The following is a 13,637-nucleotide window of genomic DNA, read 5'->3' on the forward strand; positions in this document are numbered from 1 at the left end:
TCCATGTTAAGTCCTGACTCTGGCACCAGCAGGAGGCCGGTCCATGTTAAGTCCTGACTCTGGCACCAGCAGGAGGCCGGTCCATGTTTAGTCCTGACTCTGGCACCAGCAGGAGGCCGGTCCATGTTTAGTCCTGACTCTGGCACCAGCAGGAGGCCGGTCCATGTTTAGTCCTGACTCTGGCACCAGCAGGAGGCCGGTCCATGTTTAGTCCTGACTCTGGCACCAGCAGGAGGCCGGTCCATGTTTAGTCCTGACTCTGGCACCAGCAGGAGGCCGGCCCATGTTTAGTCCTGACTCTGGCACCAGCAAGAGGCCGGTCCATGTTTAGTCCTGACTCTGGGCACCAGCAGGAGGCCGGTCCATGTTAAGTCCTGACTCTGGCACCAGCAGGAGGCCGGTCCATGTTTAGTCCTGACTCTGGCACCAGCAGGAGGCCGGCCCATGTTAAGTCCTGACTCTGGCACCAGCAGGAGGCCGGCCCATGTTAAGTCCTGACTCTGGCACCAGCAGGAGGCCGGCCCATGTTTAGTCCTGACTCTGGCACCAGCAGGAGGCCGGTCCATGTTTAGTCCTGACTCTGGCACCAGCAGGAGGCCGGTCCATGTTTAGTCCTGACTCTGGCACCAGCAGGAGGCCGGTCCATGTTTAGTCCTGACTCTGGCACCAGCAGGAGGCCGGTCCATGTTTTGTCCAGACTCTGGCACCAGCAGGAGGCCGGTCCATGTTTAGTCCTGACTCTGGCACCAGCAGGAGGCCGGTCCATGTTTAGTCCTGACTCTGGCACCAGCAGGAGGCCGGTCCATGTTTTGTCCAGACTCTGGCACCAGCAGGAGGCCGGTCCATGTTTAGTCCTGACTCTGGCACCAGCAGGAGGCCGGTCCATGTTTAGTCCTGACTCTGGCACCAGCAGGAGGCCGGTCCATGTTTAGTCCTGACTCTGACACCAGCAGGAGGCCGGTCCATGTTTAGTCCTGACTCTGGCACCAGCAGGAGGCCGGTCCATGTTTAGTCCTGACTCTGGCACCAGCAGGAGGCCGGCCCATGTTTAGTCCTGACTCTGGCACCAGCAAGAGGCCGGTCCATGTTTAGTCCTGACTCTGGCACCAGCAAGAGGCCGGTCCATGTTTAGTCCTTACTCTGGCACCAGCAGGAGGCCGGTCCATGTTTTGTCCAGACTCTGGTACCAGCAGGAGGCCGGTCCATGTTTAGTCCTGACTCTGGCACCAGCAGGAGGCCGGTCCATGTTTAGTCCTGACTCTGGCACCAGCAGGAGGCCGGTCCATGTTTAGTCCTGACTCTGGCACCAGAAGGAGGCCCGTCCATGTTTAGTCCTGACTCTGGCACCAGCAGGAGGCCGGTCCATGTTCAGTCCTGACTCTGGCACCAGCAGTAGGCCGGTCCATGTTCAGTCCTGACTCTGGCACCAGCAGGAGGCCGGTCCATGTTTAGTCCTGACTCTGGCACCAGCAGGAGGCCGGCCCATGTATAGTCCTGACTCTGGTACCAGCAGGAGGCCGGCCCATGTTTAGTCCTGACTCTGGCACCAGCAGGAGGCCGGTCCATGTTTAGTCCTGACTCTGACACCAGCAGGAGGCCGGTCCGTGTTTAGTCCTGACTCTGGCACCAGCAAGAGGCCGGTCCATGTTTAGTCCTGACTCTGGGCACCAGCAGGAGGCCGGTCCATGTTTAGTCCTGACTCTGGCACCAGCAAGAGGCCGGTCCATGTTTAGTCCTGACTCTGGCACCAGCAGGAGGCCGGTCCATGTTTAGTCCTGACTCTGGCACCAGCAGGAGGCCGGTCCATGTTTTCTCCAGACTCTGGCACCAGCAGGAGGCCGGTCCATGTTTAGTCCTGACTCTGGCACCAGCAGGAGGCCGGTCCATGTTCAGTCCTGACTCTGGCACCAGCAGGAGGCTGGTCCATGTTTAGTCCTGACTCTGGCACCAGCAGGAGGCCGGTCCATGTTTAGTCCTGACTCTGGCACCAGAAGGAGGCCCGTCCATGTTTAGTCCTGACTCTGGCACCAGCAGGAGGCCGGTCCATGTTCAGTCCTGACTCTGGCACCAGCAGTAGGCCGGTCCATGTTCAGTCCTGACTCTGGCACCAGCAGGAGGCCGGTCCATGTTTAGTCCTGACTCTGGCACCAGCAGGAGGCCGGCCCATGTATAGTCCTGACTCTGGTACCAGCAGGAGGCCGGCCCATGTTTAGTCCTGACTCTGGCACCAGCAGGAGGCCGGTCCATGTTTAGTCCTGACTCTGACACCAGCAGGAGGCCGGTCCGTGTTTAGTCCTGACTCTGGCACCAGCAAGAGGCCGGTCCATGTTTAGTCCTGACTCTGGGCACCAGCAGGAGGCCGGTCCATGTTTAGTCCTGACTCTGGCACCAGCAAGAGGCCGGTCCATGTTTAGTCCTGACTCTGGCACCAGCAGGAGGCCGGTCCATGTTTAGTCCTGACTCTGGCACCAGCAGGAGGCCGGTCCATGTTTTCTCCAGACTCTGGCACCAGCAGGAGGCCGGTCCATGTTTAGTCCTGACTCTGGCACCAGCAGGAGGCCGGTCCATGTTCAGTCCTGACTCTGGCACCAGCAGGAGGCTGGTCCATGTTTAGTCCTGACTCTGGCACCAGCAGGAGGCCGGTCCATGTTTAGTCCTGACTCTGGCACCAGCAGGAGGCCGGTCCATTTTTAGTCCTGACTGGGCACCAGCAGGAGGCCGGTCCATGTTTAGTCCTGACTCTGGCACCAGCAGGAGGCCTGTCCATGTTTAGTCCTGACTCTGGCACCAGCAGGAGGCCGGTCCATGTTTAGTCCTGACTCTGGCACCAGCAGGAGGCCGGTCCATGTTCAGTCCTGACTCTGGCACCAGCAGGAGGCCGGTCCATGTTTAGTCCTGACTCTGACACCAGCAGGAGGCCGGTCCATGTTTAGTCCTGACTCTGGCACCAGCAAGAGGCCGGTCCATGTTTAGTCCTGACTCTGGGCACCAGCAGGAGGCCGGTCCATGTTTAGTCCTGACTCTGGCACCAGCAAGAGGCCGGTCCATGTTTAGTCCTGACTCTGGCACCAGCAGGAGGCCGGTCCATGTTTAGTCCTGACTCTGGCACCAGCAGGAGGCCGGCCCATGTTTAGTCCTGACTCTGGCACCAGCAAGAGGCCGGTCCATGTTTAGTCCTGACTCTGGGCACCAGCAGGAGGCCGGTCCATGTTAAGTCCTGACTCTGGCACCAGCAGGAGGCCGGTCCATGTTTAGTCCTGACTCTGGCACCAGCAGGAGGCCGGCCCATGTTAAGTCCTGACTCTGGCACCAGCAGGAGGCCGGCCCATGTTAAGTCCTGACTCTGGCACCAGCAGGAGGCCGGCCCATGTTTAGTCCTGACTCTGGCACCAGCAGGAGGCCGGTCCATGTTTAGTCCTGACTCTGGCACCAGCAGGAGGCCGGTCCATGTTTAGTCCTGACTCTGGCACCAGCAGGAGGCCGGTCCATGTTTAGTCCTGACTCTGGCACCAGCAGGAGGCCGGTCCATGTTTTGTCCAGACTCTGGCACCAGCAGGAGGCCGGTCCATGTTTAGTCCTGACTCTGGCACCAGCAGGAGGCCGGTCCATGTTTAGTCCTGACTCTGGCACCAGCAGGAGGCCGGTCCATGTTTTGTCCAGACTCTGGCACCAGCAGGAGGCCGGTCCATGTTTAGTCCTGACTCTGGCACCAGCAGGAGGCCGGTCCATGTTTAGTCCTGACTCTGGCACCAGCAGGAGGCCGGTCCATGTTTAGTCCTGACTCTGACACCAGCAGGAGGCCGGTCCATGTTTAGTCCTGACTCTGGCACCAGCAGGAGGCCGGTCCATGTTTAGTCCTGACTCTGGCACCAGCAGGAGGCCGGCCCATGTTTAGTCCTGACTCTGGCACCAGCAAGAGGCCGGTCCATGTTTAGTCCTGACTCTGGCACCAGCAAGAGGCCGGTCCATGTTTAGTCCTTACTCTGGCACCAGCAGGAGGCCGGTCCATGTTTTGTCCAGACTCTGGCACCAGCAGGAGGCCGGTCCATGTTTAGTCCTGACTCTGGCACCAGCAGGAGGCCGGTCCATGTTTAGTCCTGACTCTGGCACCAGCAGGAGGCCGGTCCATGTTTAGTCCTGACTCTGGCACCAGAAGGAGGCCCGTCCATGTTTAGTCCTGACTCTGGCACCAGCAGGAGGCCGGTCCATGTTCAGTCCTGACTCTGGCACCAGCAGGAGGCCGGTCCATGTTCAGTCCTGACTCTGGCACCAGCAGGAGGCCGGTCCATGTTTAGTCCTGACTCTGGCACCAGCAGGAGGCCGGCCCATGTATAGTCCTGACTCTGGTACCAGCAGGAGGCCGGCCCATGTTTAGTCCTGACTCTGGCACCAGCAGGAGGCCGGTCCATGTTTAGTCCTGACTCTGACACCAGCAGGAGGCCGGTCCGTGTTTAGTCCTGACTCTGGCACCAGCAAGAGGCCGGTCCATGTTTAGTCCTGACTCTGGGCACCAGCAGGAGGCCGGTCCATGTTTAGTCCTGACTCTGGCACCAGCAAGAGGCCGGTCCATGTTTAGTCCTGACTCTGGCACCAGCAGGAGGCCGGTCCATGTTTAGTCCTGACTCTGGCACCAGCAGGAGGCCGGTCCATGTTTTCTCCAGACTCTGGCACCAGCAGGAGGCCGGTCCATGTTTAGTCCTGACTCTGGCACCAGCAGGAGGCCGGTCCATGTTCAGTCCTGACTCTGGCACCAGCAGGAGGCTGGTCCATGTTTAGTCCTGACTCTGGCACCAGCAGGAGGCCGGTCCATGTTTAGTCCTGACTCTGGCACCAGCAGGAGGCCGGTCCATTTTTAGTCCTGACTGGGCACCAGCAGGAGGCCTGTCCATGTTTAGTCCTGACTCTGGCACCAGCAGGAGGCCGGTCCATGTTTAGTCCTGACTCTGGCACCAGCAGGAGGCCGGTCCATGTTCAGTCCTGACTCTGGCACCAGCAGGAGGCCGGTCCATGTTTAGTCCTGACTCTGGCACCAGCAGGAGGCCGGTCCATGTTTAGTCCTGACTCTGGCACCAGCAGGAGGCCGGTCCATGTTAAGTCCTGACTCTGGCACCAGCAGGAGGCCGGTCCATGTTAAGTCCTGACTCTGGCACCAGCAGGAGGCCGGTCCATGTTAAGTCCTGACTCTGGCACCAGCAGGAGGCCGGTCCATGTTAAGTCCTGACTCTGGCACCAGCAGGAGGCCGGTCCATGTTAAGTCCTGACTCTGGCACCAGCAGGAGGCCGGTCCATGTTAAGTCCTGACTCTGGCACCAGCAGGAGGCCGGTCCATGTTAAGTCCTGACTCTGGCACCAGCAGGAGGCCGGTCCATGTTAAGTCCTGACTCTGGCACCAGCAGGAGGCCGGTCCATGTTTAGTCCTGACTCTGGCACCAGCAGGAGGCCGGTCCATGTTTAGTCCTGACTCTGGCACCAGCAGGAGGCCGGTCCATGTTTAGTCCTGACTCTGGCACCAGCAGGAGGCCGGTCCATGTTTAGTCCTGACTCTGGCACCAGCAGGAGGCCGGTCCATGTTTAGTCCTGACTCTGGCACCAGCAGGAGGCCGGCCCATGTTTAGTCCTGACTCTGGCACCAGCAAGAGGCCGGTCCATGTTTAGTCCTGACTCTGGGCACCAGCAGGAGGCCGGTCCATGTTAAGTCCTGACTCTGGCACCAGCAGGAGGCCGGTCCATGTTTAGTCCTGACTCTGGCACCAGCAGGAGGCCGGCCCATGTTAAGTCCTGACTCTGGCACCAGCAGGAGGCCGGCCCATGTTAAGTCCTGACTCTGGCACCAGCAGGAGGCCGGCCCATGTTTAGTCCTGACTCTGGCACCAGCAGGAGGCCGGTCCATGTTTAGTCCTGACTCTGGCACCAGCAGGAGGCCGGTCCATGTTTAGTCCTGACTCTGGCACCAGCAGGAGGCCGGTCCATGTTTAGTCCTGACTCTGGCACCAGCAGGAGGCCGGTCCATGTTTTGTCCAGACTCTGGCACCAGCAGGAGGCCGGTCCATGTTTAGTCCTGACTCTGGCACCAGCAGGAGGCCGGTCCATGTTTAGTCCTGACTCTGGCACCAGCAGGAGGCCGGTCCATGTTTTGTCCAGACTCTGGCACCAGCAGGAGGCCGGTCCATGTTTAGTCCTGACTCTGGCACCAGCAGGAGGCCGGTCCATGTTTAGTCCTGACTCTGGCACCAGCAGGAGGCCGGTCCATGTTTAGTCCTGACTCTGACACCAGCAGGAGGCCGGTCCATGTTTAGTCCTGACTCTGGCACCAGCAGGAGGCCGGTCCATGTTTAGTCCTGACTCTGGCACCAGCAGGAGGCCGGCCCATGTTTAGTCCTGACTCTGGCACCAGCAAGAGGCCGGTCCATGTTTAGTCCTGACTCTGGCACCAGCAAGAGGCCGGTCCATGTTTAGTCCTTACTCTGGCACCAGCAGGAGGCCGGTCCATGTTTTGTCCAGACTCTGGTACCAGCAGGAGGCCGGTCCATGTTTAGTCCTGACTCTGGCACCAGCAGGAGGCCGGTCCATGTTTAGTCCTGACTCTGGCACCAGCAGGAGGCCGGTCCATGTTTAGTCCTGACTCTGGCACCAGAAGGAGGCCCGTCCATGTTTAGTCCTGACTCTGGCACCAGCAGGAGGCCGGTCCATGTTCAGTCCTGACTCTGGCACCAGCAGTAGGCCGGTCCATGTTCAGTCCTGACTCTGGCACCAGCAGGAGGCCGGTCCATGTTTAGTCCTGACTCTGGCACCAGCAGGAGGCCGGCCCATGTATAGTCCTGACTCTGGTACCAGCAGGAGGCCGGCCCATGTTTAGTCCTGACTCTGGCACCAGCAGGAGGCCGGTCCATGTTTAGTCCTGACTCTGACACCAGCAGGAGGCCGGTCCGTGTTTAGTCCTGACTCTGGCACCAGCAAGAGGCCGGTCCATGTTTAGTCCTGACTCTGGGCACCAGCAGGAGGCCGGTCCATGTTTAGTCCTGACTCTGGCACCAGCAAGAGGCCGGTCCATGTTTAGTCCTGACTCTGGCACCAGCAGGAGGCCGGTCCATGTTTAGTCCTGACTCTGGCACCAGCAGGAGGCCGGTCCATGTTTTCTCCAGACTCTGGCACCAGCAGGAGGCCGGTCCATGTTTAGTCCTGACTCTGGCACCAGCAGGAGGCCGGTCCATGTTCAGTCCTGACTCTGGCACCAGCAGGAGGCTGGTCCATGTTTAGTCCTGACTCTGGCACCAGCAGGAGGCCGGTCCATGTTTAGTCCTGACTCTGGCACCAGCAGGAGGCCGGTCCATTTTTAGTCCTGACTGGGCACCAGCAGGAGGCCGGTCCATGTTTAGTCCTGACTCTGGCACCAGCAGGAGGCCTGTCCATGTTTAGTCCTGACTCTGGCACCAGCAGGAGGCCGGTCCATGTTTAGTCCTGACTCTGGCACCAGCAGGAGGCCGGTCCATGTTCAGTCCTGACTCTGGCACCAGCAGGAGGCCGGTCCATGTTTAGTCCTGACTCTGACACCAGCAGGAGGCCGGTCCATGTTTAGTCCTGACTCTGGCACCAGCAAGAGGCCGGTCCATGTTTAGTCCTGACTCTGGGCACCAGCAGGAGGCCGGTCCATGTTTAGTCCTGACTCTGGCACCAGCAAGAGGCCGGTCCATGTTTAGTCCTGACTCTGGCACCAGCAGGAGGCCGGTCCATGTTTAGTCCTGACTCTGGCACCAGCAGGAGGCCGGTCCATGTTTTCTCCAGACTCTGGCACCAGCAGGAGGCCGGTCCATGTTTAGTCCTGACTCTGGCACCAGCAGGAGGCCGGTCCATGTTCAGTCCTGACTCTGGCACCAGCAGGAGGCTGGTCCATGTTTAGTCCTGACTCTGGCACCAGCAAGAGGCCGGTCCATGTTTAGTCCTGACTCTGGCACCAGCAGGAGGCCAGTCCATGTTTAGTCCTGACTCTGGCACCAGCAGGAGGCCGGTCCATGTTTAGTCCTGACTGGGCACCAGCAGGAGGCCGGTCCATGTTTAGTCCTGACTCTGGCACCAGCAGGAGGCCGGTCCATGTTTAGTCCTGACTCTGGGCACCAGCAGGAGGCCTGTCCATGTTTAGTCCTGACTCTGGCACCAGCAGGAGGCCGGTCCATGTTTAGTCCTGACTCTGGCACCAGCAGGAGGCCGGTCCATGTTCAGTCCTGACTCTGGCACCAGCAGGAGGCCGGTCCATGTTTAGTCCTGACTCTGGCACCAGCAGGAGGCCGGTCCATGTTTAGTCCTGACTCTGGGCACCAGCAGGAGGCCGGTCCATGTTTAGTCCTGTCTCTGGGCACCAACAGGAGGCCGGTCCATGTTTAGTCCTGACTCTGGGCACCAACAGGAGGCCGGTCCATGTTTAGTCCTGACTCAGGCACCAGCAGGAGGCCGGTCCCTGAGGTCCTTAGAGTCCGAGATGGTTCATATGGCCCACACATGTCCAAGATGTACTTTGGTGCTAGGCCATGGAGAGACTTGTACACAAGCAGAGCTGCTTTAAAGTCTCTTCTCTGAGCCACAGGGGGCAGTGCAGAGACCTGAGAACAGGACTAATGTGATGGTACTACCTGGTTCTAGTCGGGACTAATGTGATGGTACTTCCTGGTTCTAGTCGGGACTAATGTGATGGTACTTCCTGGTTCTATTCGGGACTAATGTGATGGTACTTCCTGGTTCTAGTCAGGACTAATGTGATGGTACTTCCTGGTTCTAGTCGGGACTAACGTGATGGTACTTCCTGGTTCTAATCGGGACTAATGTGATGGTACTTCCTGCTTCTAGTCAGGACTAATGTGATGGTACTTCCTGGTTCTAGTCAGGACTAATGTGATGGTACTTCCTGGTTCTAGTCAGGACTAGTTTGATGGTACTTCCTGGTTCTAGTCAGGACTAATGTGATGGTACTTCCTGGTTCTAGTCAGGACTAATGTGATGGTACTTCCTGGTTCTGATCAGGACTAATGTGATGTTACTTCCTGGTTCAAGTCTGGACTAATGTGATGGTACTTCCTGGTTCTAGTCAGGACTAATGTGATGGTACTTCCTGGTTCTAGTCAGGACTAATGTGATGGTACTTCCTGGTTCTAGTCAGGACTAATGTGATGGTACTTCCTGGTTCTGATCAGGACTAATGTGATGTTACTTCCTGGTTCAAGTCTGGACTAATGTGATGGTACTTCCTGGTTCAAGTCGGGACTAATGTGATGGTACTTCCTGGTTCTAGTCGGGACTAATGTGATGGTACTTCCTGGTTCTAGTCGGGACTAATGTGATGGTACTTCCTGGTTCTAGTCGGGACTAATGTGATGGTACTTCCTGGTTCTAGTCAAGACTAATGTTATGGTACTTCCTGGTTCTAGTCAGGACTAATGTGATGGTACTTCCTGGTTCTGATCAGGACTAATGTGATGGTACTTCCTGGTTCTAGTCGGGACTAATGTGATGGTACTTCCTGGTTCTAGTCGGGACTAATGTGATGGTACTTCCTGGTTCTAGTCGGGACTAATGTGATTGTACTTCCTGGTTCTAGTCGGGACTAATGTGATGGTACATCCTGGTTCTAGTCGGGACTAATGTGATGGTACTTCCTGCTTCTAGTCGGGACTAATGTGATGGTACTTCCTGGTTCTAGTCAGGACTAATGTGATGGTACTTCCTGGTTCTAGTCAGGACTAATGTGATGGTACTTCCTGGTTCTGATCAGGACTAATGCGATGGTACTTCCTGGTTCTAGTCAGGACTAATGTGATGGTACTTCCTGGTTCTAGTCGGGATTAATGTGATGGTACTTCCTGGTTCTAGTCGGGACTAATGTGATGGTACTTCCTGCTTCTAGTCGGGACTAATGTGATGGTACTTCCTGGTTCTAGTCAGGACTAATGTGATGGTACTTCCTGCTTCTAGTCAGGACTAATGTGATTGTACTTCCTGGTTCTAGTCGGGACTAATGTGATGGTACTTCCTGCTTCTAGTCGGGACTAATGTGATGGTACTTCCTGGTTCTAGTCAGGACTAATGTGATGGTACTTCCTGGTTCTCGTCAGGACTAATGTGATGGTACTTCCTGGTTCTAGTCAGGACTAATGTGATGGTACTTCCTGGTTCTAGTCAGGACTAATGTGATGGTACTTCCTGGTTCTAGTCAGGACTAATGTGATGGTACTTCCTGGTTCTAGTCAGGACTAATGTGATGGTACTTCCTGGTTCTAGTCAGGACTAATGTGATGGTACTTCCTGGTTCTAGTCAAATCAAATCAATTTATTTTTGTAAGGCCCAAAATCACAACAACATTTGCCTCTGAGGGCCAAAGTCAAAGTCTAGTCAGGACCCGAGCATCCGTCATGTCGGGGCCAAAGCCGCGCAAAGTCAGAGTCAATGCAATTTGTCACTTTAGATATTGAGGGAGACAAAGCTGAGCAGATGTCAGCAAAAAAAAAGGAAATGTGGATGTTTTTTATGTTTCAAATTATTATTATTGTCTGGTATATTCCATTATTACACACACAGACACAGACACAGACACAAAGACAGACACAGACACAAAGACAGACACAGACACAAAGACAGACACAGACACAAACAGACACATACACAGACACAGACATATACACACACAGACACACAGACACAGACACAAAGACAGACAGAGACACAAAGACAGACACAAAGACAGACACAGACACAAAGACAGACACAAACAGACACAGACACAAACAGACACAAAGACAGACACAAACACAAAGACAGACACAGACACAAACAGACACAGACAGACACATACACAGACACCTACACAGACACCTACACAGACACAAAGACAGACACATACACAGACACATACACAGACACAAAGACAGACACAGACACAAAGACAGACACAAAAACAGACACAAAGACAGACACAGACACAAAGACAGACCCAAAGACAGACACAGACACAAAGACAGACACAGACACAAAGACAGACACAAAGACAGACACAAACACAAAGTCGGACACAGACACAAACAGACACATACACAGACACAAACAGACACATACACAGACACAAAGACAGACACAAAGACAGACACAAAGACAGACACAAAGACAGACACAAAGACAGACACAAAGACAGACACAAAGACAGACACAAAGACAGACACAGACACAAAGACGGACACAAACACAAAGACAGACACAAAGACAGACACAAAGACAGACACAAAGACAGACACAAAGACCGACACAGACACAAAGACCGACACAGACACAAAGACAGACACAGACACAAAGACAGACAAACAGACACAGACACAAAAAGACACAGACAGACACAAACACACACAGACACACACACAGCCTGTGACTCGTCTTGTTCTGCGACACATTTCCCACTGTGACCTCACATATTTGCAGTCCTGTGAGGGCGGAGCTACTTCATTCATTCACAAATAAGTATAGTAACTGGCCAAGCGGGTGTGTATGTCATACAAGTACATGTTCATCTCTGTGGTACTGTAAACCGGCTGTTCCAGCGCTACTGTCCAGAGCTACTGACCAGAGCTACTGACCAGAGCTTCTGCCCAGAGCTTCTGTCTCCTTGACCCGCCCTTCTCTCTTCACAGGTCTCCATGGAAAGGTCTCCCTGAGCTGACCAATGAGAATGGTCAGTACTGTTCGTTCAGCTGTGAGACCCAGGCCTGGTCCCTGGCCACTGTGCTGGAGGTGCTCTTCAACCTTTAGAGCTTTAGAGCTTTAGACCTTTAGAGCTTTAGACCTTTAGACCTTTAGACCTTTAGACCTTTAGACCTTTAGAGCTTTAGAGCTTTAGAGCTTTAGAGCTTTAGACCTTTAGAGCTTTAGAGCTTTAGAGCTTTAGAGCTTTAGAGCTTTAGAGCTTTAGACCTTTAGACCTTTAGACCTTTAGACCTTTAGACCTTTAGACCTTTAGAGCTTTGTCATTGTACGATCTGAAATCATCTTTAAGCGGCTGTACCTGTGTTTTCTTCTTTTCTTGTGTTTGGTCCCAGTACAAATGTCTTGTAAAACAGGAAGTGCACTGTTAGCATGCTAATGTTAGCATGCTAATGTTTGGAAGCGTTACCATGACAATAAAGCTCTCTGAAAGTTGTGAAATGCCGTTCAAAACATATCACAGTAAATACTTAGATGCTCAAAATGCTTTAGGAAAGTGACAAAGAGAAATGATTTGTGTTTCACATGTTTAAGACTGTAAATCAGATACAGCGACTTTAAGATGTATTTAAGTATAAGTTAAATATAAAGTACTGTCTGAGATAAACTGCTGTTAGATCAAACTGTTCTACGTGATTTTAGTCGTCCATGAAAACTGCCCAGTGGAATTTGACTATAGGACGGGCTCGTTCAGGTGCCTTAAAAACACGGAGCTCCACTTCCTGCTCCGTTCATTCTTCTGGGAACTAAAATAATGATAATGAATGAACACAAAGTTCCAGAGTGATAATCACAGTCACATGTTCAGACTTTTACGTTCTATGTAAATACTTCACCTGGAGAAGTGCTTTTGTCGCTACGCTAACGCTAATGCTAACATACAATAAATGTTCAAATAACGGCACGAACTGAACTAACCTTTAACAAAGACACTCCCCTTTAAAGATGTGCCCGTGCGCTTTAATGAGCGTAAAGTACAGGGTGAAATGGGGATGAGAGAAGGGAGGACATGCCGTAAATGTTTGGGAATCAAACTCACGAAAACACTCAGTTTCCTCCAGTGACATATTTACAAAAGTGGTAAAAGTCTTAAATGTCGCAGTGATTCGTCTGTAACTCTGACGTCACATGTGTTTGAACTCGATTCCGCCGATTCTCAGAACCAGAAGAAGTGAAGCTGCACTTGAACCAGAACCAGAGCCAATCGTGGGTCTGAAGTGACGTCACACTCACTGCTGCTGCTGCCGTCTCCAGGGCAACAGCCGTATGTTCACTGTGGGCTTTGCCAACACAACCTCTGTCTCTTCTGGAACGTCCCAAACACCCCGATGGTCCAAACGTATCACTGTGTCAAGAGGGACAGAGTCCACAGAGACGTCACATGACTCGGACAACAGCGTGTGACGTCCACGTCATGTGACCACAGAGACGTCACATGACTCGGACAACAGCGTGTGACGTCCACGTCATGTGACCAGAGACGTCACATGACTCAGACAACAGCGTGTGACGTCCACGTCATGTGACCACAGAGACGTCACATGACTCGGACAACAGCGTGTGACGTCCACGTCATGTGACCAGAGACGTCACATGACTCAGACAACAGCGTGTGACGTCCACGTCATGTGACCACAGAGACGTCACATGACTCGGACAACAGCGTGTGACGTCCACGTCATGTGACCACAGAGACGTCACATGACTCGGACAACAGCGTGTGACGTCCACGTCATGTGACCAGAGACGTCACATGACTCAGACAACAGCGTGTGACGTCCACGTCATGTGACCACAGAGACGTCACATGACTCGGACAACAGCGTGTGACGTCCACGTCATGTGACCAGAGACGTCACATGACTCAGACAACAGCGTGTGACGTCCACGTCATGTGACCACA

General features: G+C 54.2%; 1 protein-coding gene across 2 annotated transcripts in view; it reads left to right on the plus strand.

The window, feature by feature from the left end:
* The window catches only part of agla (amylo-alpha-1, 6-glucosidase, 4-alpha-glucanotransferase a), an 88,264-nt gene extending 74,627 nt beyond the window's left edge, over positions 1-13,637 (plus strand). For both annotated transcript variants that reach the window (XM_072441942.1, XM_072441941.1), the window contains exon 35: positions 11,665-13,637. In XM_072441942.1, coding sequence (XP_072298043.1) covers positions 11,665-11,782 — 118 coding nt within the window. In that variant the 3' untranslated portion in view covers positions 11,783-13,637. The remainder of the gene's footprint in view (positions 1-11,664) is intronic.

The sequence above is a fragment of the Eucyclogobius newberryi genome, unplaced genomic scaffold (assembly GCF_026437365.1).
Source record: "Eucyclogobius newberryi isolate DKJ021-1_F unplaced genomic scaffold, fEucNew1.0.hap1 SCAF_12, whole genome shotgun sequence".
In the NCBI taxonomy this organism is placed as follows: domain Eukaryota; kingdom Metazoa; phylum Chordata; class Actinopteri; order Gobiiformes; family Gobiidae; genus Eucyclogobius; species Eucyclogobius newberryi.